We start from the raw sequence: 23,359 nt of genomic DNA on the forward strand, positions 1-23,359 counted from the left end.
TAACCAAATCAGTCAATCTGGTATTGGGATGCTTTCTGACCATAATGTGCCCACACAAGGTTGAGGCATTGTTATTAAGACATAGGACATAGGCATTTACTGACCAAATGATTGCTAAGTATGAGATAAGGTTACTAAACAATGAACATATCATACTAAAATGCTGTAGAGCACTTAATCCTGCAACCTTGCTTTCCGATTTGCCAATTTCCAGAGAACCTTTACACGATTGTACATTTTTAGTGTTCATTGCTGATAAAACTCATAATGATTTACTGGATACCCCTTTGGGTAATTCAGATTTAATATTATTTAAAGATGGTTCTTCATTTATGAGAGATGGCATGTGTTATACAGGAGTTGCAGTAGTTACCGAATTGATACTCTCTTGTCAGCTTCCTTACTCTCAAATGTAAGTGCACAAGGTGCAGAACTTACTGAATTGAAACACGCTTCATAATACTCCTTGGAAGTAAGGACTATTAGTATCTTCATTTTATAAATAAGGAAATTGAGGCAGATAGAGAGTGAGTAGCTTCCCCAGGGTCATATAGCTAGTATTAGATAACTTCTAATGTATCCTTCATCTTAAAAAACAAAAAAAACAACTTTGAGTTACTATGAAAAAAGCCTCATTTTACTTTTGTTTAATTTTTATTTCCCAATTACATGGCTGATAGCAATGAGAAAACAGCTGCAGTAATAATCACAGTCTTTTCCTTTTGGCCAGTCATAAAGAACCAAATGGAAATGATAACTAACTTTTTAATCCCAGGAATGCAGAGTTCAAGGTCTGCTGTCAGAATGGGTTCCCTTGAGATCTGGGCTGCTGGTGGATCTCTACAAGTCTATTGTGAACTGTGGTTGTATTCAGGATCATATTCCCTGTCCAGAGGGAGGAAGATGATGGATTTCACAGGTTGGTTATGGAAATTTTCACAGATTGCATTGATTAAGTACAGTTAGTACAATTAATTTTGTTTAAAGAATTTCTAAAAATAGTTTCTTTTTAAATTTTATTTTATTTTAATTAATTAAATTTTAAAAATATTTTTCCATGGTTATATGATTCATTTTCTCTTCCTCCCATCTTTTCTCCCCCCTCCCAGAGCCAACAAGAAATTCCACTGGGTTATACAAATGCTGTCACTTGATACCATCTTCCATATTATTCATTTTTGCAATAGGGCAATCTTTTGATACCCAAACCCTAAATCATGTACCCATATAAAAAAAGTGATGTCATATATTTTTCTTCTGCGTTTCTGCTCCCACAGTTCATTCTTTCAATGTGGGTAGCATTCTCTCTCATAAATCCCTTGGGGTTGTTCTGAATCATTACATTACTACTAGTAGCAAAGTCCATTGCATTCAATCATTCCACAGTGTTTCACTTTCTGTGTACAATGTTCTCTTGGCTCTGCTCATTTCACTCTGCATAAGTTAATGGAGGTTTTTCCAGTTAATATAGAAATCCTCCAGTTCATCATTCCGTACAGCACAATAGTATTCCATCACCATCATATATTACAATTTGTTCAGCCATTCCCCAATTGAGGGACACTCCCACATTTTCCAGCTTTTTGCCACCACAAAGAGTATGACTATGGATATTTTTGTACAACTCTTTTTTATTATCTCTTTGTGGCACAATCCTAGAAATGGCATTGCTGGATCAAAGGGTATACATTCTTTTAAGGACCTTTGGCCATAATTCCAAACTGCCTTCCAGAATGGTTGGATCAGTTTACAACTCTACCAGCAGTGTATTAATGTTCCAATTTTGCCACAGCCCCTCCAACATGTATTATTTTTCTTTTACTGTCATATTGGTCTATCTGCTCAGTGTGAGGTGATACCTGAGAGTTGTTTTGATTTGCATTTTTCTGATCAAAAGGGATTTAGAATACTTTTTCATGTGATTATTAATAGTTTTGATTTCTTTATTTGAAAACTGCCTATTCATATCCTTTGACCATTTTTCAAATGGGGAATGGCTTGATTTTTTGTACATTTGACATAGTTCCTTTTATATTTGGGAAATTAGACCTTTGTCAGAGACTGAAAATACTTTCAAATTATTTTCAAGGGGAAAAAAGTATAGGTCCCCTTCTCTCAGCATTTACTCATTTCTCTTTATCCCTATCACCATTTCTGTTTCTGTTTTTATCTGCTGTCTGTATCTTTATTAAACACCTAAGTAACTGGGGGTGGGGTGGGGAGGCATTAGAGATGTCTATATCCATACACATACATTTATGTACCTGCATGAGAAGTTATGTTTATAAATGTAATGATGTACGTGAATGTGTGAAATGTGCATGAGATTGTATGTATACATAAAAGGATTTGTGCATTTGTAGAAAAACATGAGAGTGTATTTAGTATTTGTGTGTTTACATAAGGATGTGACTCAGTGTGTGTTTATGTGTATTTGTGGTACCTGCATATATGTAAGGGCATATTTGTATGGAAGTGTGTGTTGGGTTTGTAGATGTGCAGAAAGTTGTGGGGTTTTTTATGAAGATGTATTATGGTATGTGAGAATGTGTGTGTGAGAACATGCAAAAGCGTTGAGTCTGAGCACACATACTGGGATTTTGCCAATATAACTTTGCTTTGCTTTAGTGGGGAGGAAAAGAAGATTGAGGGTGCTTCTTATACAACCAGCATTTCCTCAAAACCTCCAAAATTATTGGCAGCATTCTTGAGAAGCCTTATTTTATTCATGCAAAACAACAGTACTTTTCTTCTTTATTAAAGGCCTTGAACTGGGTGAGATTCTGGAACCCATTGCTAAGGGAGTCAGTACAATCTACTTAGCTGAATATTTTTAAGAACCCAATAAATTCCTGACTGACTTCCTTGTCTCATCCTAGTGGCAGCAGGACCACCTTCTGAATTCCTTGCCTCTGTTATCCTGTCCTGTTTGTGCATAGATGAGGAGATTAGTTAATTAATCAGTATGTATTCCCTGAGCAGCTCCTGTGGGCTTGACCTTGTTGTGAGTTTTTATGGAAGATATTAAAGGGCAAAAAAAAAATCCAGGGCATGATTCTTGTTCTTGTAGACTAGTTGGGGGAGATAAAAAACAACAGGTATTAAAGTGCTAGAGAACAATTAATTGCCCATTGCATAGCATAGATAGAAAAGTAGAATTTAGAGAAAAGAAAGCTATGTGAATTGTAGAGGGTGAAAGAGGCCACCATGGAGGAGGAGGTAGGGCCTTGAAGTATTGTTAATATTTGGGAAATGGAGATGACTGAAGATTCTGGCAGAAGGAATTTAATTCAATAAGTACATATTAAACAGCTACGATTTGCCAGGTAACTGTGCCTACGCACTGAGGTTATAAAAGTAAACATGAAATAGCTTAACTAAAGGCATTGAGAGGTACCCAAGGGAGGAACATAGTATGGTAGAGACTGGCATTTGTACCTGAATCCCATTTCTGTGTTGACCTTGGGCAAGAGATTTCAGCTCTTTGGGGTCTTGCTTTCTCACTTGTAAAATGAAAAGAATGAACTAGCCCACCTCTAGAGCCCCTCCTTGCTCTGAATCTATGATCTTTTGACAATACAAAGAACATGGTAAGTGTGGTAAGGGAGGGGATCACTAGGGAAATGAGTATTAGGTACACATTAAAGAATAGGATGGATCAGATATGCAAGGTGGAGCCTGACTATGAAAAATCTTAAAAGTGACTAGCAGAATTGTGTGGGTGAGCTGATAAGCAAGGTGGGCATAGAGACCAGAGTGCTGAACACTGAAATCAGGAGATATTCTGGCTCAATTTCTGGATCAGATATTTACTAAATGTGTGGTCTTGGACAAGTCATTTAGTTTTCTGACCCTCAGTTTCCTCACCTATAAAATTGGGATGATTTTACTAATGCTGCTTGCTTCATAGAGTTGCTATGGAGAAAACATTTTATAATTTGTAAGGTGTTGTATAAGACTAGTCTGGCAAAGGTACGTGGGATGGAATGTAGGGGGAGAGGCTGCAGGGAGGGAGACCAGCTGGTGATATGAGGTGATGAACTGAATTAGTTGCAATAGGAATAAAGGGCAGCTAGGTGGCACAGTGGATAAAATCCTGGACCTGAAGTTAGGATGGCTTGAATTCAAATGTGACCTCAGACATCAGTTACTAGCTGTGTGACCCTGAGTAAGTCATTTAACCTTGTTGGTCTCAGTTCCTCATCTGTAAAATGACCTAGAGAAGGAAATGAGAAACCACTCCAAAGCCTCAAATGAAGTCACAAAGAGTCAAACATGACTGAAAACAATTGAACAAAAACAGGAAAAAAAGGGACAAGGCAGGGTCCAAGAGACATTTTAAAGAAAGATGCCATGCAATGACTTAAGCGTCGATTGGACATAGGGAATAGAGAAAGGAAAAAAGTCAATGACTCTAAGATTTCTAGACTGGGAAGACTGACAAAAGAATAGTACAACTAAAAGAAATGGGGAAGTGGGGAGAAGAGACAGTGATGGTAGAAAATGTCAAACTTAGTTTGAATGAATTGAGTTTAAGATGGTAGAAGAGTCTGATAGAGTTAGGTTTGTGTAGGAAGTCACTGCTTCCAGAAGATACAGATTTGGGTACACAGTATAGAGAGGCATGGGTGAGGAGATACTCTATGGCCAGTGATAGCAGCTTCTATTTGTAACTTGTGAACCCCTAATAAAGATGAACTAAAATTAAGAAAAGCCAAAGTCATTTAAGAATCCTCTCTAAAGCTAAAAGACAGTGTAACTAAGTAGAGATAATACTAAAAACAAAAGATATGAGTTCTAGTCTTAGTTCTGCTTTTTTTTTTTTTAAACCCTTACCTTCTGTCTTGGAGTCAATACTGTGTTTTGGCTCCAAGGCAGAAGAGTGGTAAGGGCTAGGCAATGGGGGTCAAGTGACTTGCCCAGGGTCACACAGCTGGGAAGTGTCTGAGGCCAGATTTGAACCTAGGACCTCCCATCTCTAGGCCTGGCTCTCAATCTACTGAGCTACCCAGCTGCCCCCTTAGTTCTGCTTTAATGTTGTTCTTATGGTCTTGATCTTTTTAATGAGATTCCTAGACAATGATCTCTAAGGCCCTTTTGTTGTAAAACTCCATGATTCAATGAAAACTTAATGAATGAAAATTATTTCAGTGACCTTGATCATATAACATATTGTAGACTCAGTTTCCTCATCTGTAAAAGGAGGAGGGCTATATTAGAGGGGCCCTGAGGTCCCACTTAGCTCTAATGATGATTTGGTAGGAAAACAAAGGCAGTTTAAAAAACAACAAAATGATAGATATTGTTCAATGATCAGTGTTTCTTTTATTTTTAATTAATATATTAATTTATAATATTTTTCCATGGTTACATGATTCATGTTCTCTCCCTCCCCTCTTTCCTCCCTGTTTCCAGAGCTGACAAGCAATTCCACTGGGTTATTACATGTATTATTGCTCAAAGCCTATTTCCATATTATTCATATTTGTAATAGAGTGATCTTTTAAAACCAGAACCCCCCCATCTTAGAATTATATGATGAAATTGATTAGTATTTCTTAAGCTGGCAATGTGTGGTTTTCCAGCAAACAGGTCTTCTGGCCAGTTCAAAGGAGACCTAATCAGGGAACAGCTACCAGGGCCCAACTGAAAGACCATCAGCCAGATTTTCCAACCAGAACTTATAGAATTGTCAATGAGGTTTATCTCAAGAACTCTTCTTTTTAAGCTGGAAACCCTATCAAATGTCCTTCCTTCTTGGGGGCTTAGTCCACTGAAATGGTGATGTCAGACATAAGGCTGCCTCTCTGAAAGAAAGGTTTTCTAGTTTAGGGTTTATGTTTTTTCCCTGCTCCCTCCCCTTCTCATACTTCCTCACCTCCAGCAATATGATAAACCAGAGGTTCATCAAAGTTTTCTTTTCAAAAGAACAACAGAACCAATGGCACCCGCCTCTTGGTTTATCTTTTCTTTAGACCAGATGAAAGAGCCCTGAAGCTGTCATTTTTGTGGAGAACTGTGAGTTATCCTTTTTCTCCCCTTGGAACATTTGTTGACATTTGGAAATCACCTCCCAATTTCATATGAAAATATTTGTGCACATGGCAGTTTCCAAGTGTACAGAAATTGAAATATTTTTACAGAGGCAAGGCACTTCCAGGCCCAGCTGTGAGCTGACCTTTTGCCAACAGCCCTCAGCTGATAGCAGCAGATCTAACCTGAAGCCTGGCCTCATGGAGCCCTTCCTGTTGTTACTGCATCAGGGAGAGAAGAACTGAGAAAGGTTAGGGCAGAGAGGAGGGGGATGAGCAGTCAGGATAGTGTTCTGAATTAGAAAAGGGAATAGCTTGACAATATTCTTGTTTGTTTTTATCCTTGAGGCTCACAATCTTGCTTTCTCTTGGTTTGTTGTAGAAGGGGAAGAAAGAAAAAATATTCTGATGTTGGGACAGAATAAAAATAGGGGCTGCAAAGCTCTTCCACCCCAGCAGTACTTAGAGCAACACATCCCATTCTTAGAGGGTTGTTATGCCTTTGGCTGGAGTAAAATGTGATTCATTATGTATGTCAACACTAACCAGTATGTGTCAGGACATGCACAGCCAACAGGTCAGATAATCTATATTTTCTTCTTTGAAAATCAATGTGGATTTTCATTCCCTTAGCTGTCTCAATGCCTGTTGCCAAGGGTCACTTGAACATGGTTTCTTTTGTGATGAGCAAATGATGCCAGTGCTAAGCCTGTAGTCAATAGCTCACATTTGCTGTTAAATTATCGTGATTTATTACAGATGGGTTAAAAACACGCAGGTGCACACACACAACTCAATATGTGAGTGTTTCATGAGTCCTTCCTTGGATGCTTACTAGTGTCCTCACAATGATAAATCGTTTGGCTTGGACCCTAGATTTTGAAGGGAAAAAAATCAAATAGTGTAATCTAATCCAATACAATTTTTATCAAGCATACTCTCTGGAAGGACTGAACTAAGGTGATAGGAATTAAAAGGCAAAAAATATTATCCCTGACTCCAAGGAACTTATATTCTAGTGTGTCGGGTGGTGGTAGTCATATTGATAAATACTGTAAACATGACACATGACATCCAGTCAGTCAATTGATTAAGCCCTGGAGCACATTTATAATGCAGGAAATTTAGAGACTATAAAAAGGCAGAAGGGAAAAATTGTTTATTTGTCTTTCTAGTAGTGTAACGTATCAAATTGACAAGCATTAATTAAACACCTACTTTGAGTCAAATACTGTGCTAAGTAGTGGGGATACAAAGAAATGCAAAAAGTGCCCCCCACAAAAACAGTTCTTCTCAAGGAGTTTATAATCTAACAATAGAGGCAGCATTCAAAAACAATTCCATACAAACAAGAAATATGCGTGTTAAATTGGAAATAAACTCAGGGGTAAAATGCTACTATTGAGGGGGACTGGGAAAGGCTTTTTGCAAAAGATGGGATTTTAGCTGAGACTTAAAGAAATCTAGGGAAGCCGAGAGGTGGCTTTGAGAAGGGAGAGCATTCCAGACCAGTGAAAATGTCCTACATCAGGAGTTAGGCTCTCTAGTCTGAGGGATGGTGATGAGGAGTAAGCCTATACCCAGTAAGGTATAAGAAGACTGAAAATATAGGAGGGGCCAGGTTGAGAGACCTTGAATGCCAAACAGAGGATTTTGTATTTTATCCTGGAAATGATAGAGAACCACTGGATTTTATTAAATAGCTGGTTAGCATGGTCAGATCTATATTTAGGAAAATTAATTTGATAGCTGAGTAGAGGATGGACTAGTCCAGAGAGAGACGTGGAGCAGGGAGATCTGACACAGTATAATGCCTTATATACAGTTGTTATTTGGTTAATTTCAGTTGTGTCCAACTCTTTGTGGCTTCATTTAGGGTTTTCTTGACAAAGATACAGGAGTAATTTGCCATTTTCTTATTCAGCTCAAAATAGGGATAAGTGACTTGCCCAGGGTGACATTGCTAGTGAGTGTCTGATACCAGATTTGAATTGAGGTCTTTCTGAGTCCAGGCTCAGCACTCTATCATATGAATCTTAAAATTTCTCAGACTTGTGAATGTTAAAAATTCTCAGACTCTACCTTGGAACATTTGGTTAAGACCATTCCCCATTTTAAACAATGAAGGTACTTGATCAGGAATGTAAGAACTCTAACCTTACTCCACCCATACTTAAGCATATTTTAGGGGAAGATAAAGTTGTAAACTCCCTACTGAACAACGAAAAAATACTTAACCCATACTTATAGTGAGGCCAAGCCCTTAAGCTAAGTCTGTTTTTAGATCTAATACAAAAAGGTGCTAAGTATCTATGAAGGTCAAATTAATCACTAAAAGGTCAGACAACTTGCAAGGGACAAGCTTAACAAAAGAAGGTGTGAATTAAGAATGGTCAGTCCTTTGGAAAACATCTACTGTGATTGGTAGATGTGAAAATTTAGGGGAGGTGACATAAGAGAAAATTCTCTTTAAAAGGAGGTCAGAAGAAGTCTCTGGGAGTCAGCTTGCCAAAGCTGAATTAGAGGGCTCAGTGGCTGAACTTAGTTGAGCTGAGGAGCTGAACTGGGAGGTTTCTCTGAACACTAGAATCTTGCTTGGGACAAATCTTGTGGTGAGTGGATTAAAGACTGACTGATCTCTCTCTTAAGGCTTAAGCCTAGGCTGGCCTAGCCCTTTTCTCATTATTTCATCTTTCTCTCTCCCTTTCCTTAATTCCTTATTTGTATTAATTAAAATGTCTATAAAACCCAGCTGACTTGGATATATTTAATATTTGGGAATTTTCCCATGGCGACCACTATATTTTTGATTTGAAACCATATTTTCATGGTCACAGTTTAAGGCAACCACTCTTTTAACTGTAACAATCATTTGAGCCACCTAGATGTCTCCTTCATGCAGAATAAGGACCTAATAAATACTCAATGATGGTTTCCTTGAAAATGGAGAGAGAATTAATTACTGCATTCAATCAGTGATATTTCTATTTTTATTCAAATTTTATAATTTTCTACTACTTGGTTAAAGATAGGAAGATAGGATAAATAATATCTAGAATTGTATGGTAATAAACTGAAATGTATATAGAGTTTAGGTTGGCAAGATGCTTTAAATATATTATTCTCATTTGAGTCTCAGTAGGGTAGGTGCCAGTATTATCCTCATTTTACAGATGAAGAAACTGAAGCCCAAAGAGGTTATAATTTGCCCATGATGATAGTAAGCGTTGGATCAAAGCCCAGATCTTTCTTTCTCCTAGTTCATTACTCTATCCACTATACCAGTTGCCTCTCAAATAGATTAATCAATCAACAAATATTTATTAAATTTCTACTATGTGTCAGGACCCTCACTAAGTGCTGGATTCAAGTATTAAACAGGAAACAATTCCTGCTTATAAGATCACATTCTAATGAGGGAGACATGTATGTGTACATATACATATGAGATAAATATATGTATACCTGCATATATGTATATATAGTTGTGGGCAGCTAGGTGGCACAGTGGATAGAGCCCTGGGTCTGGAGTCAAGAAGATGTAACTTCCCAAGTTTAAATCTGGTCTCAGACATTAATTGGTTATGTGACCTTGGATAAATCACTTTATCCTCTTTGCCTCAACTCTTCATTTGTAAAATGGGTGGAAGAAGGAAATGACAAACCACTCCAATATCTTTGCTAAGAAAACCCCAAATGGAGTCACCAAGAAGTAAACACAACTAAACAACAAATATAGGGTTGAGACTCAAATGAGATTAATATACTTAAAGCATTTTGCCAACCTGATTTCCATATACATTTCAGTTTTATCATTACTACAGAATTCTAAATGTCATTTAGTTCAACCAGGCAGCAGGAAAGTAGGAAACTTGAACAAAAATAGAAATGCAACCAATTGAATGCAGTAGTGTTTAATGCTGTCTCCCCTCTCAAATTATCAATCCATCATCAAGTATTTATTAAGTGCTTACTGTGCATAAGGCACTGTGCTGGGTGCTGGATGTCTCCTTGCCTCAAATCTCTTCCCAGTCTAGTCCATTCTCCATTCAGCTGCCAAATTAATTTTCCTAAATGCAGATCTAATATAAAATATATATGCATACAGTTTAGACATGAAAACTAATAAATATATATGTACAAAGTAATTTCATACACAGTAGTTTGGGAAGGGAGGGCACTAGAAATTAGGGGAATTGGGATAGGATCCGTACAGATAATGGTGTTTGAGTTGCATCTTAAAGAGAGGGACTCCATGTAATAATGGTAATAAAGGTGATTAAGAACCTTGCCACCCCAAATAGAGCACACATCCCTATGTGACTTGTGAAATAGAAAGAAATGTCAATGTCAATTATGGGACTTTATAGTTCCCAGTCACTAGTTGTTTGAAACTCCTGAGAGATAAAAGGAATAAGTAACCCTATCAAACAGAATGAGGTCCAAGAGTATATTACTGCCAGCCAAGTAGAATGCAGGGCAAAAGCAAATTATTTTCAAGAGGAGGATCCCAAACCCTCAGGGTAACCAGGGATGACATTTACAGATTTTACACACAAACTCCTTCATGCCTACGCCTCTAATTGCACACCTCAGTGTAACTGCTTCCAGACAAGCTAAGTGCCCTTCAGGAGTAAATCTCATGACAAAGTGGCATCTCACTCTACCTAATGGAGCACCTCATTATGGCTCTGCTGTGTTCACAATAGTATATGTGCACTAGCTTCTCATGAAGCATCCCCAGAAGGCCAATAAATTGCTCTACAAAAAAAAAAAAAAGGATACAGTCACACTGGTGGCATTCTGTCCTTGGGAAATCTTTTGGGGGACAGAGATGCAGAGATGACTCACATGGCAGCAACATTAAAAACCAGAACTCTGGAATATTGCTTTAAAGATATCAGTTACCAAAGGAACCGCAGAGACCATCTAGTCCAATCCTTTCATGATGAGACCATGATTCCCAGGGAGATAAAGAAAATTGCTCAAGGTCACATAGGTAATAAGTGTCAAAGGCTACATTTGAATCTTGGTGCTCTGATTGTACGATTTCCATAGATCTGCCATAATTGACATATGTTCTCATATACATTTTCTACCTGCCCACAATTATTTGAGTGTGGTTGAAATCTAGCTTTAAACTGGGACTCTAGAACCTTAGAATAAACTTCAGGGGCTTTGGAATTGTTAACCTTTCCTCTTGTACAATGGGATTTAGTAACTCTGGGAACCCACCTACCTAAGTAGGGTTACCGTCAATTTAATGTTAATTCAACAAGCATTTATTGAGTGTCCACTTTGTGTCTCATGTAGTTGTATGTGGAAAGTAGTTTGGTCTGCCTTTAGAATTGAAGCCCAGTTCCTTCAATTCCAAATGTAGCATGTTCATAAGTTCAATTAAATTGAATAACAGTTATTCTAGCATTTTTGTGCTAGGTACTGATGATGAGGATACAAAATAAAATGAGTGCTTTCAAGGAGCTTATATTCAACTAATTCATTCATTCAATAAATATCTATTAAGTACTTACTATGTATTAAACACTGGGGGTTCAAAGAAAGGCAAAAGACAGTCTCTGCTTTTAACAAATTTATAGTGTAATGAGAAAGACAACATTCAAACAAATATATACAAAGCTAGCTATATACAAGATAAATAGGAAATAATTCAGAGAGAGAAAACACTAGAATTAAGAGATATTAGGGAAGGATTCCTCTAGAAAGTGGGATTTTAGTTGGGACTTAAGGAAGCTTGGGAGATCAGTAGTCAGAGTTGAGGAGGGAGAGCATTTTAGGCATGGGGAACAGATAGAGCTCAGAGCTGAGATGGAGTGTCTTGTTTGTAGAACAGCCAGGAGGTCAGTGTCATTGGATTGAAGAGAATGTGTTGAGAAGTAAAGTGTAAGACTGGAAAGGAAGGAGTAGGGTAATACCTTAGGGCTTTGAATACCAAATAAAGCATTTTATATATGCTCCTGACGACAAGAGGGCCCAACTGGAGTTTACTGAGTAAGGGAGTGACATGGTCAGAACTGTGTTTTAGGGCAATTACTTTGGTGAAGTAGCATAGAGGGAGCAGAGAACAGAGCCCAGGACAGAGTCCTGAGGGACACTTATGGTTAGAAGGCATGATCAAAAAGAGGATCCATCAAAGGAGATGGAGAAGGAGAGGTCAAATGGGAAGGAGGAAAACAATGAGACAGTAATATCCCAAAAACTAGAGAGAAAAGAGTTTCCAGATGAAAATGATCCATTGGGTCAAAGACTGCAGAGAAGTCAAGGAGAATGGTTGAGAAAAGGCCATTTGAGAACTCAGAAATCATCAGTAACTAGAGAGCAGTGGAATTTCACTGGGATTTAAGGTTAGATGCCAGACTGTGAGGGATTAAGAGGAGAGTAAAAAGAGGAAAATGTTGAAGCTATCTAATGCAGATGTCTTTTCAAGTTTAGTTACAAGGGGGAGAAAAGATATCAGACTATAGTCAGGAGGGATGGAAGAATCAAGTGAGTGTTTTTTCAGGATAGGGGAGACAGGGATATGTTTGTAGATGGTAGGGAAGAAGCCAGTAGAGAGGGAGAGATTGAAAATAAATGAGAGAGTAGGGATAACAGAGGTGGCAATTTGTTGAAGGAGGTGGGATAACATGGGATCATTTGAAGAAATTAATGGGTTAGTTAGTTAGTAAAGAGTTGTCACTTTATTATATGAGACAAAGATGAAGGAGGAGAGAATGATAGAAGGTAGCTGAATGAAGATGAAAAGGGGGAAAGAGAAAATTCAGTTAGAATGGCTTCAGGTTTTTTTTTTTCTGTAAAATATTAGGCAAAATTCTCAACTGAGAGAGAACTGTGGGAGAAGAAGTCATGGGAGATTTGAGGAAAAATGAAAATGTTTGGAAAAGTTCTATAAAGAGTAGGATAGTGAGATGAATTGGAAGACATAGTAGCATTGTCTGACAGCAATGAAGGCCCAGTTGAGGCTCTGCAATGTAAATTTGTAGTGGACCTAGTCAGAACAGTTACATGATTTTCTCTACTTTCATTTAGTAGCAGTGTGTAGGTGTGAAAGCAATAAAGGGTGGGAGTGATCTGAGTCTGAGGCTTGATTGTGCATAGGGCAAGTGATTTTTTAAATTGCGTTTGCTTATTTAATTAATTGATTTAGAATATTTTTCCATGGTTACATGATTCATGTTCTTTCCCTGCCCTCCTCTCACCCCCCCTCCCCTAGCCAAGAGCTATTCCACTGGGTTTTTCATGTGTCATTGATCAAGACCTATTTCTGTATTATTATTTGCAATAGAGTGATCATCTAGAGTCTACATCCCCAAACATATCCCCATTGAACCATGTGATCAAGTAGTTGCTTTTCTTCTGTGCTTCTACTCCCACAGTTCTTTCTCTGGATGTGGATAATGTTCTTTCTCATAAGTCCCTCAGAATTATCCTAGATCATTGAACTGCTGCTGGTAGAGAAGTCCATTACATTTGATTGTGCCACAGTGTATCCATCTCTGTATACAATGTTCTGCTGGTTCTGCTTTCACTCTGCATCATTTCCCTGGAGGTTGTTCCAGTTCACATGGAATTCCTCCAGTTCATTATTCCTTTTAGCACAATAGTATTCCATCACCAACAGATACCACAATTTGTTCAGCCATTCCCCAATTGAAGGGCATTCATTCCCCCATTTTTTTAATTTTTTGCCACCACAAAGAGCGTGGCTATAAATATTTTTGTATAAGTCTTTTTTCCTTATTATCTCTTTGGGGTATAAACCCAGCAGTGAAATTGCTGGATCAAAGGGCAGGCAGTCTTTTAAAGCCCTTTGAGCATAGTTCCAAATTGCCTTCCAGAATGGTTGGATCAATTCAAAATTCCACCAGCAATGCATTAATGTCCCAATTTTGCCACATCCTCTCTAACATTTATTACTTTCTTTGTTGTCATATTAGCCAATCTTCTAGGTGTGAGGTGAAACCTCAGGGTTGTTTTGATGTTCATTTCTCTAATTATAAGAGACTTAGAGCATGTTTTCATGTGCTTATTGATAGTTTTGATTTCTTTATCTGAAAATTACCTATTCATGTCCCTTGCCATTTATCAATTGGGGAATGACTTGATTTTTTTTGTACAATTGATTTAGCTCCTTATAAATTTGAGTAATTAGACCTTTGTCAGAAGTTTTTGTTATATTTTTTTCCCAATTTGTTGCTTCCCTTCTAATTTTTTATTGCATTAGTTTTGTTTGTACCAAAACTTTTTAATTTAATGCAATCAAAATTATTCATTTTACATTTTGTAATATTCTTTATCTCTTGCTTGGTCTTAAAGTCTTTCCTTTCAAAGGGGCAAGTGATTGAAGGGAAGAAGACAGAATAGAGTTGAAGTGGTTCACCTGGGAGTCATGATGGAGAGAAGAGAGTGACTAGTGCAAGGGAAATGTCCTGGGAGAGAATTAAGGGGTCAAAGGATTAGAAGTCATAGTGAGAATGAAAGTTCCATACTCTATCTGGAGCCTGCCCAATCAAGCAACCCAGTGATTCACCATCACCAACTTGATATCTCAATCCATAGTGAACTCCGTGAAGACTTCCTGGAGAAAGAAATATTGAGGCCCTAATGTTCAAGAGTTGGGAATTGCCTTGGACACATCTGATCTCTACATGTTTGCTTTGCTACCATTACATTTTAATGGCATTTCTCCTCTTCCTACAGACTCCATAAATCTCTGTTGGAGAGTATTTCCTAAGCATTATAACTATTATTAAGTTGCAGAGCTGGGTTTGACACAAATCTGTGAATTTCAAATCCCAGTGTTTTTTCCTCTAGATTTCATTGAAATACTTTTTTGAAGGATGACATTGATCCTCTGGTTTTATCCTGATTAGTAGGTATGTCCCTGGATTGCCAATCTATTTTCATTCTATGATGTTCCCTATTACTTTATTTAGGGTATAGCCCACAATAGTTTAGAAACAGAGTATTGGAGTGAGGTGGTGATATAGTCTCTAAGAGAAGTAGAGGTGCTGGGGTCATCTGTGGGGAAGCTTCTAAATAATGATGACCTATTATACTATACTGTCAGAAGTTTATTGGGACCACGGGGTGATGGGCAGAACTTGGGATAATAATAGAAAATTTTAGTATAGACTATTAGTACTTTGTTGAAGAATAAAAGTAAAAAAGATTTTTTTAAAGGAAAAAAATGGGTGAATAAGCCTCTACAGTATTTGCGAGTCAATAACTTCTTGTAATACAGCACTCAGACAAAACTCCTGCGCTCCTGTGTCTTTAGCAGCTCCAAGGCATCGCCCCTTTAAGAAGAGGTCCCTTCCCTGGCTTCCATTCCCACCCTTTCACTCCCCTCCCACCCACCCAGGCTGAGAAGCCCTGTAGCGGGACCGCTCTCCGCCCCCCACCCCCCACCCCAGCAGCGGGAATAGGCGGAGCAGCTGTTATCTGGCTGCTGCCTTGGCTGGGGAGGCGGATAGGGGGCGGGGGCTCTGGGCGCTGGTGAGTCCGGCTAAGCTATCGGGGAAAGGCGACTTGGAGCCGGAGGCAAGGGGGCATGGTCCGGGGACCAACACACTGAGTCGGTGCTGGCGGCCAGCAACAGCAGTAGTAGCAGAGTAACAGAACTTGGGCCGAATCGAGCAGCCCTGTGCGCACCGGGACCATGGGATGCTGCACTGGCCGCTGCACGCTCATTTCTCTCTGCACTTTACAGCTGGTAAGTAGCCTTGTCCACTCTCCACGACGGAACCTTTGCTAGACAGAGAAGGGGAGTCAGGGCCCCCTGCTTCCAGAGTCTTCTAGAGAGGGCTCTCCGGTCCAAACTTTCGCTACCCCTAGGGAGTAGTCAGCTCCATAGTCAGGGTGGTACCATAACCTAACTGCCTAAAAAGGGGAGGGGGCCAAAGGACAGGTGGTGGTCAGGTTAAAGCGGTATCTGGGGACTCCGCCAGACGAACAAAAGCTCAGCCCCACCGAACCAAACAGAAAAACGGGGAACCCCTTTGTTTAACGGATTGGTGGCCGGGGCTGGGGTGTAGAGAAAAATGCTCTCATCTTTTCCTCCCAGAAAGTAGGAGCTCTGTTCTGTTTGTCTGCCTATCCTGAAGGAAGGGGCCCTTCAGCTCCAAGGGAATTTGGGGTTTAGACTTGTGTCGGTGAGATTGGGGCACTATTGTTCAAGGGCCTCCTAACTTTGGACTTTTCCGTTTTTATGTTAACATAAATAGCTCAACAAGTTCTGTGTTTTCTTATGGCTTCAGTGTGAATAGGGGGTGTGTATCATTGATAGGGACCGTCTAAGCATATTGACAGTAGACCAATACATACATACATACACACAAATATACGAGTCCGAATTCATTATCGAGAGGGTCACCTTTTATTAGACATAATCAGATTTAGAAAACTGGAAGTGGACTTTAATCTCAACGTTCCCTTGACTAAAAGACAACTGAGGCAAACCAATAAAGAGGTGGGGATTATGTGAAAGTTCCTTACCTTTTTCTGGATGTCAGAGTGCGTACTCGAATGTGTGAGTGTAATTAAGAGAGCAGAAGGGGTGGTGTCGAAAGGGATCCCTGTTTTGCGTCCCAGGATTTGTGTGCCCCGGTGTGCTGGAGAAACGTACCACTTTAAAAGTAGCTATCATCGGAGCGAAGTAACTTGGACACATTGGCTGACTTAACGATTATTTTCCCACTACCTCATGAAACCTTTTTGTTCACCTTTTAAGTCTTCTGAGAGATCATGTGAATGTAAAGTCTTTTAAAAGAAACTGAGTTTGATAGCTTAACCTCAGGGATGCTAATTTCCAAAATTGAACTGGCTTGCTCTTCTATCTGCTGGTCTGTCAGCCCAGGACGGGGATAAACAAAGGTTTCCCTGTTTTGTGATCCTCTGTAGGGCTTGGCTTGTATCTGGTGTTTCCCTGGCTTATCAATTGCTAATAGACTGGGGCTTCTCCAGTCTTAAAAAGGAAATGTCCTCTCTTTGTTATTACAGGTTTTGCCTGGACGTTTGGTTGCTGCTAGGGCCATTGTTATTCTTCCAGCTTCAGACAGGAAAGATTTACCCCCCAAAAGCAGCCCATCTCATTCATAGCTTCTGTTTCTTGAAAGTTGTTTTTTTGGAATGTGGTGGGATTGAGTCAAAAAAAAAATAGTTGAAGAAGATCCCTAAACCCCCTTCCAGCTCTAAATACTATGAAAAGGAGAGAGTGAACTTTTAAACGATTATTCATTTAATAAGCATTAAATGATGAAAGTTGACAGATGGTCTATATGGAAGATGCTAGTTCCTTAGAGGATTCAAAGATGAGTAAGACACAATGTTTCTGCCTTCACAAAGCTTACAGTCTAGTGGGGAAACTAGGATATAAGCACATGGAAAACTAAATAGAAGTTTCAGAGTTAAATACAAGAGAGGTCATGAAGTGGCAAGTAATGCCAGGTAAAGGGAAAAGAGAAATGGTGCTTTGAGCTCTAAGGAGGGAAGAGAACTTCACTCAGACTCAGTTAGCTTCTAAAAACAGATTTTATAAGTCTCAAAACAATTTAATGCCGACATCAAATTGTAATTTTATTACCAAGCATTTATTGAATGCCTACTATGTATAAAGCACTGTCCTGGGGGCTGTATGGAATACAAAGATGAACAAGACAACATCTCTGTTCTCAAAGAATAGCCTGGTAAGGATGGGGGTAAACCTCTACCTTCCACCAATTCCTTCACATACACACAGTTCTAATACAAAGCAGAATTTGGTTAAGTGCCACACAAAGTGGTACAAATTAAATACTTATGTAATGCAGAGTAGAGGGAAGATTATTTTTAACTGTAGTAATCTAAGAGGATACTGACGGATGGATAGGATTTCAGTAGGGAAGACCATTCCAGTTGGAGGTAATTGCCAGAGCCAAGGTATGGAGGTGGGGTGTGGAGGAAGGGTATTGTTTAGAAAGAGCAAATTGCTCAGTTTCTTTTGGACTGTAGGCCTCGTGACTAGATGCAAGTCTCTCATCTTTTAAATGAGGGGGTTGAACTAGAACTCTCCAAGATTCCTTCTACTTCGGAATCCCATGATATCTTGGGAGAAGATCTAGGTGGGTCTTGAATACAAAGATAAGGAATTTGGATTTTATTTGGCAGGCAAAATGGGGAAAAAAAGCTTTAAGGAGGGTGGTCTGGCACCCTTCATAGCCTGGTGTGATGGGTGAGTGGGAGGATAAGGGTGTTTGTTTCAGTAGTTTGGACATGATAGAATAAAGACCTGACCTAGGGTAGTGGCAGAGAACTTAGTAACTGAATGTTTATTTATGAGGAAGGGAGAGTGAGAAAGATAGAGGAGTCAGAGATGTCTCTGGTTTCTAAACAGTTTGTGAACAAGCTTTTATTAAGTCTCTACTGTGTGCTAGGTGCTAGGGATTCCAACCCAAGTTGATGTTATTAACTGAAGAAGGGAAATCTGGAAAAAAATTGCTTTGGGTGTTAGGAAAGGGGATATGAAATAATGTGTTGATTCTAGGTGTGTTGAATTTGCAGTGCAAGTTGGATGTAAATATATAGATGTCCTTGAAGGCAGTTGGAAGAGTAGGACAGGGGTATTGTAGTCCAAGTGAAGACTAGAGCTACTGATTTGAGAGTCATCTATCTCCCAATTCAATAAGTAATTGAGCAAAAATAGGAACTAAAAAATGTGGCCTCAGGAATTTGACTCATTTGTGGATGTCTATTTTTTTAAGTTGTCAGTTACTGGCATTAATAATTTCAGAAAATTTTCAATAATGAGTTGAGAAGAAACAATTCAAAGTAACTGAGGGTGTGACTTGTAATACACTGAATTGGTAATAGGTTGTGACCTCAGATTCTGTTCCCTTAGACTCTCTCCTGTGTTACCTGCCCATGACAATGGGCTGGGGCCTTGGGATCCTGGCTATGGCTGAGTTGTTTTCTGGCTAGGCAGTCCGAGCCCTGAAAATGTATCAGGGCTGCCTTTGAATGGGCTATTGTTCTAACAGATAATTGCTGTCTGTCGGTTAAATTCACCAGTTCATCATCCTGCTTTGGGAAGAGGGGGAAGAGGGCTCAACACCGACCACTGCTCTCAGGTCACTGGGATTTGATGTGGCGAAGGGAGGGGGATAAAAAGGAGAGGAGTTTACTTGACAACCGTGAGAGTTTTCTGGTTACCAAGATACAAGACAAAGACCTCCAAGCATTTCTTCTTGGGAGCCTCCTCCCCAAAGAATAGGGTGAACTTTGCCCATTCTGAAGCCAGGCTGGATGCTATGGACTTAGAAATTTCCCAGGATTCTTACTTCATTACAGTGATGAGGTAAGAAACATAGTAGAGAAGATTTAAAAATTTCATTCCTGGTCTGGGTTCTAGGGACTTAAAATCTGGAAGAAAATCATGTGTCCTTTGCATAAGCAGTTGCCAGCACCTTTGGGGATTACAATGCCTCTTTCTGTTAGGAGTTTCATTGCCTCATATGCGTTAGCAATTCTTATTATCTTGTCGCAATCCATTGAGTGTTTTGGCATCAAGAATAAAGACTTCCAGCCTCTCTCCCAGACCCCTACCAACCCCCCACAGTGGCTCTTTTTACCAGTAACATTAGCTCTAAACTTGGAGTATCTCCCTTCTGAATTGTCTTGCTTGGGAGCCTTGGAGTTCTTTTTTAAACTTTTAGTCTTTTCATTTGTTACTTGTACCAAGTAAAAAAGCCCAACAGAAAGTGACAAAGTGAAGAAAAATCGGCGTGTAAATTTGTAAGCATTTTAATAAAAAACTGTTAATAGAACTTATTGCAGCAGTGGGCTCTCAGCTGTCAGAGCTTTCACTGTTATTTCCATCATTAAATGAGAAGTTGTATCATGTACCTGGCTTTAGCCTTATCTATTCTAAAAGCTAGACATTTTCTTCATTTGGGAACTGGAAGAGGGATCAGTTTTGAGAAGGTCTCCACTAAGGCGTAGGGGCTGAGTTTTCGTGTGGACACTAGGAATATAAGTTACAGAGTTGTCAGAGACAATAAGTTATATTTAGAGCAGAAGCAGGGTCAAAACCTGGACCACAATAAAATCTAAAGGGCTACTGAGAAGCAGGATCAAGGGTTGGGTTGAAGTAGTTTTGGGGTAGAAGTAGGTAACAAGATGTCAGGTTTGTTAACCTTCCCTAAATTTGCTATATTCAGATATTCCTAATGTAGACAGTTTTATGCTTGGTCCCCTTTAGTTTTCTTTGAATTTCCTTTAGCTGAAGATTTCCTTCATCATCCTAATAATAGTTGTTCATCCTTCATTCTTCATTTCAAAGAGGAATCATGGGGTGATGTATTAACTTGCTCATGAATCTTCAACCTCATTCTCCCCTCTACAGTCATTGAAATTCAGTGGCAAAACAAATCTTAGGACAGCTGGTGATGACCCAATATAATAAAAGTAGATTTTAAATAATGACTATTGGGGTGCAGCTAACCAGTGTCCCTAAAACCTGATAGAAGCTAATTATTTCAATTTGATTAACCTTTGGTAGATGACCATTTTGAGAAAAGGTACTTGATGGTCAGCCCTCTTTAATATGTATGTATAGAATTTATTTTCTTCAGTTTCCCTATTGGCCCTTCCAACATGAAAGCACATTAATCATGAGATTGAATATTCAGGCCCTTAATTAGTATATGTTGTTGATTCCATGCTGATCCATGTTGATCTTGGAAATTTGTATGGCCTTTCAATACATGCTTTTTATCATCAGTGTCCAAAGGAGAAAGGTCTGGTCAACATAGTTCTCAGGGAGCACAGAAGAGGCTTTGAATCTTGGTTTTTCCATTTAGTACTTGGGTGATTTTGAGTAACTCATCTCACTTCTCCATAATTAAGTGCTAAATAAACTTATCCTAGGGTAGCTAGGTGACTCAATGGATAGAGAGTCAGATCTGGAGACAGTAGGTATTGGGTTCAAATATGGCCTCAGACACTTCCAAGCTGTATGACCCTGGGCAAGTCATTTCACCCCCATTACCTAGCCCTTTACTGTCTTTACTTTGGAACAGAAACTTAGTATGGATTCTGATTTAAGGAAAGGGTTTTAATTAAAAGTAAATAAATTCATCCCTTTTGAGATGAGTGTTGGGAAAAGCACTAGAGTCTGGGCTTTCATTGTGGCAGAGCAAGGAGAGAACTCAGGGTCCATGCTGGTCCATGGCAAGGCCAGTGGCAGCACAAACCTTCATCTTCGCCATACCAATGCTCCTTTCCATACCGGGTTCTTATTAACTCCATAATGTGTTCATGTGACTTCCTAGTGTATTCTCCCTGACTCTGTGAGTCTTTGTTTCCACCACTGCTTGGGTCTCTTTGTGGGTGGGGTGGAGAGTTAGGACTGGCCTAACCATTCCTCACATTCATGCCTCTGTACCGCCTGGCCCTCCTCCCCTCTGTCCCTTAGAAGCCCTAGCTGTCCTCAATAGTTAACTCAAGGGTTGCCTTCTATAGAAGGCTTTTACTGATTCCTACAGTTTTGCTAACCTCCTCCTCTCCCCACAATTCCCAATAATTACCTTGTTGTAGATTATACACCTTTCGTATGCCTATTTTTTCTATGCCTTGTACATGTGGCCTCCCCTGAGAGGGCGGTGAGCTCCTTGAAGGAAGGGGCCTTCTCTTTTTCCTTTGTATTCCCAGTGCCTTGCGCATAGTAGGCACTTATTAATATTTGCATATTGATTTATTCGACTTGAATGATTGAATTCCCTTCCAACTCCAGTGTTCTCAGATACTGGAAAAATGCTTGCTCTTCCCCACTGCCTCCACACGCATTTGTTACTTACCTCTTTCAAAACCTGGACTTGCTCATTTAACCCAAATGATCTTAGTCTCTTTTTAACAATAAACTCAGGCTCCATTCATGTTTATTATTTATCTAGAACCCATAATGGAAAGCCCTAATGAGGTGGCTTCTAAATGTATGATTCCCCAAGGGGAGAGAGAGCCCTTATATATATGCATGGATCAGTTATTTGGCATTAAAGCTCGCAATAGAAAATAAGCTTTCTTTTTGGACTGAAACAGCTAGAGAGTGCTACTTAACAATACATATATTCAGCAGGGAGAGCTTCTTAAAAGCAGCCCGGATGGGGGGATGGGAATACAGTGATTCCAGCGGATTTCCCACATGAATTCATCTTCTTTCATCACCAGCCCCTATCCCCTGCCCCCAACTGGGATCCAGTTGGCTGCCAAGATCTCATTTTGCTATTATGATTATGATCATTATTAACAATAATGCTGTTTATGACTATTGTAACAGAATTTTCCTGCTTCTCACAAATAATGGATTTGCTAATGGAGGAGGAGGGGGACACTTAGCAAAGGCTTTCAAAGCCCCCTCCTCTACTTCATCAAAGGTAAGACAGTGAAATGTGCTTTGGAGAGAGGATATGAGTAGCTGACCTTGGGCATGATGGAATGTGGTGCTGACCACTCTTCTGCTACTACTGGACTGACACTTCTCTGGTTGTCATTTCTATTAGCTCAGCTGGACCTGGACATGTTTGGGGGGGGGAGGGCGCAAAGGGAGGTAGCTGGTAGATTTACAATTGGATTCCAGAAAGCAATAGGATTATAATAGGTCAGGCACTGCTTTGGCTTGGAAGTAAGGAAATGTTTATTTAGCACCTACTATATAGGCCAGGCACTTTTCTCATTGTCTTCCAAATATTACCTCATTTGATCCTCCCATGACCCTGGGAGGTAGGAACTAGTATGACCTCCATTTTATAGATGAGGAAACTGAGGCAGACAGAGGTAAGATGACTTGCCCAGGGTCACATAGCTAGTATCTGAGGCCAAATTTGAACTCAGGTCTTTCTGACTCCAAGGCCCAGTGATTTATCCACTATGCCTGCCACCTAACTGCCTTTTAAAACTAGCAAAACAATAAGATTATGACTATGTTAAACTACACTAGGAATAAGGAAGACCTGAGTTCAACTCCTGACTCTGATCCTAGCAATGTGACCCTAGGCAGGTTTATGTGGGATAATGATAGCACTCACCCCTCCCAGTGTTGTGAGGATCAAATGAGATAACATGTGTAAAGCACTTGTCAAACGTTTTTGTTGTTCTGTCATTTTTTTTCATTTGTGTTCAACTCTTTATAACTCCATTTGGGGTTTTATGGCAAAGATGGTGTGGTGATTTGACATTTTCTTCTCCAGTTCATTTTACAGATGAAGAAACTGAGGCAAACAAAGGTTAAGCTACTTGTCCAGGGTCACACAACTAGTAAGTGTCTGAGGCTGGAT

At 39.5% G+C, this 23,359-nt stretch overlaps 1 protein-coding gene across 8 annotated transcripts in view; it reads left to right on the plus strand.

Moving 5' to 3' along the window:
- Positions 1 to 23,359, plus strand: part of NKAIN4 (sodium/potassium transporting ATPase interacting 4) — a 172,008-nt gene that overhangs the window by 31,530 nt on the left and 117,119 nt on the right. For 4 of the 8 annotated variants that reach the window (XM_007475572.2, XM_056812843.1, XM_056812845.1 and 1 more), the window contains exon 1: positions 15,414 to 15,765. The exons of 1 other annotated variant lie outside the window; for it this stretch is intronic. In XM_007475572.2, coding sequence (XP_007475634.1) covers positions 15,717 to 15,765 — 49 coding nt within the window. In that variant the 5' untranslated portion in view covers positions 15,414 to 15,716. Of the gene's footprint in view, positions 1 to 15,379; positions 15,766 to 23,359 lie in introns of those variants that run through there. 3 more of the 8 variants (XM_007475571.3, XM_056812847.1, XM_007475570.2) reach the window with 3 other exon arrangements.

The sequence above is a fragment of the Monodelphis domestica genome, chromosome 1 (genome assembly GCF_027887165.1).
Source record: "Monodelphis domestica isolate mMonDom1 chromosome 1, mMonDom1.pri, whole genome shotgun sequence".
NCBI classification, from domain to species: domain Eukaryota; kingdom Metazoa; phylum Chordata; class Mammalia; order Didelphimorphia; family Didelphidae; genus Monodelphis; species Monodelphis domestica.